The sequence below is a fragment of the Penaeus monodon genome, chromosome 28 (assembly GCF_015228065.2).
Source record: "Penaeus monodon isolate SGIC_2016 chromosome 28, NSTDA_Pmon_1, whole genome shotgun sequence".
Taxonomy (NCBI): Eukaryota; Metazoa; Arthropoda; class Malacostraca; order Decapoda; family Penaeidae; genus Penaeus; species Penaeus monodon.
Window position 1 is genome coordinate 10,382,003 of NC_051413.1, and position 730 is coordinate 10,382,732.

General features: G+C 43.6%; 1 protein-coding gene across 2 annotated transcripts in view; it reads right to left on the reverse strand.

The window, feature by feature from the left end:
* The window catches only part of LOC119591365 (chorion peroxidase-like), a gene marked incomplete at its 5' end in the record, with an annotated part of 16,126 nt that extends 15,415 nt beyond the window's left edge, over window positions 1-711 (reverse strand). For both annotated transcript variants that reach the window (XM_037940103.1, XM_037940104.1), the window contains 2 exon segments: window positions 120-232; window positions 544-711. In XM_037940103.1, the coding sequence (XP_037796031.1) occupies window positions 120-232; window positions 544-711 (281 nt within the window).
* Window positions 712-730: the final 19 nt, after the last annotated feature.

Genomic DNA, 730 nt, shown 5'->3' on the forward strand with positions numbered 1-730 from the left:
AAACCTTATACCCATCAAATACAAAACGAGGAATATTAGACTATTGACAGAGAAAAAATGCATATCATCATAAAGAATAGAAATTTATTTCTGCCAGGAACTGCCATGTCAAACGTTACATGCAGATGGCCATTGTGGAGGGTGCGGCGTGAATTCGTCGAGTCTTGGTCAGAGCCATAGATCATGGAGGCATCAAGGTAGGCGGTTGCCACGTTCATCTGATCCCTCGGGCCTGATAACGGACACGCCAGGGAGCACAGTTAAGTCGTGTAGATTGTGTCTTATTAAGTAGAGGATATTTTTTCTTGTGAGATGATATAATCTGCAACTGGTGCTTATATGAAGACTGTGGGTTTAGCAGCTCTAGAATACAGATATCTTTCAACTGAACTGGTCAGCATAAGTCAAGTTGGTACCTTATAGTATCTGAAGAATGTATAAAATGAGCCAACTTAAAAAAAAAAAAACGCCCATTTTCCTATGAGCAAAAAGAACATAAACGCTCGGGGAATCAAGTAGCCGAAAGCATATTTTCCAACCTACCTGATTTGCATGTCGGCGCAGGGACTGAGCGCAGCAACGGCATGCACGTCTGCTCAAATTGGCTTAGGAACGGGTCCCTGAGAGAGATGCTGACGCTGGCGCACTCGGAGTTGATCATAACAGTGACGGCATCCAAGGACTTTTGGCAACACGAAGTGGTTTCAGCCCCTAGTAATAGAGATGTTTT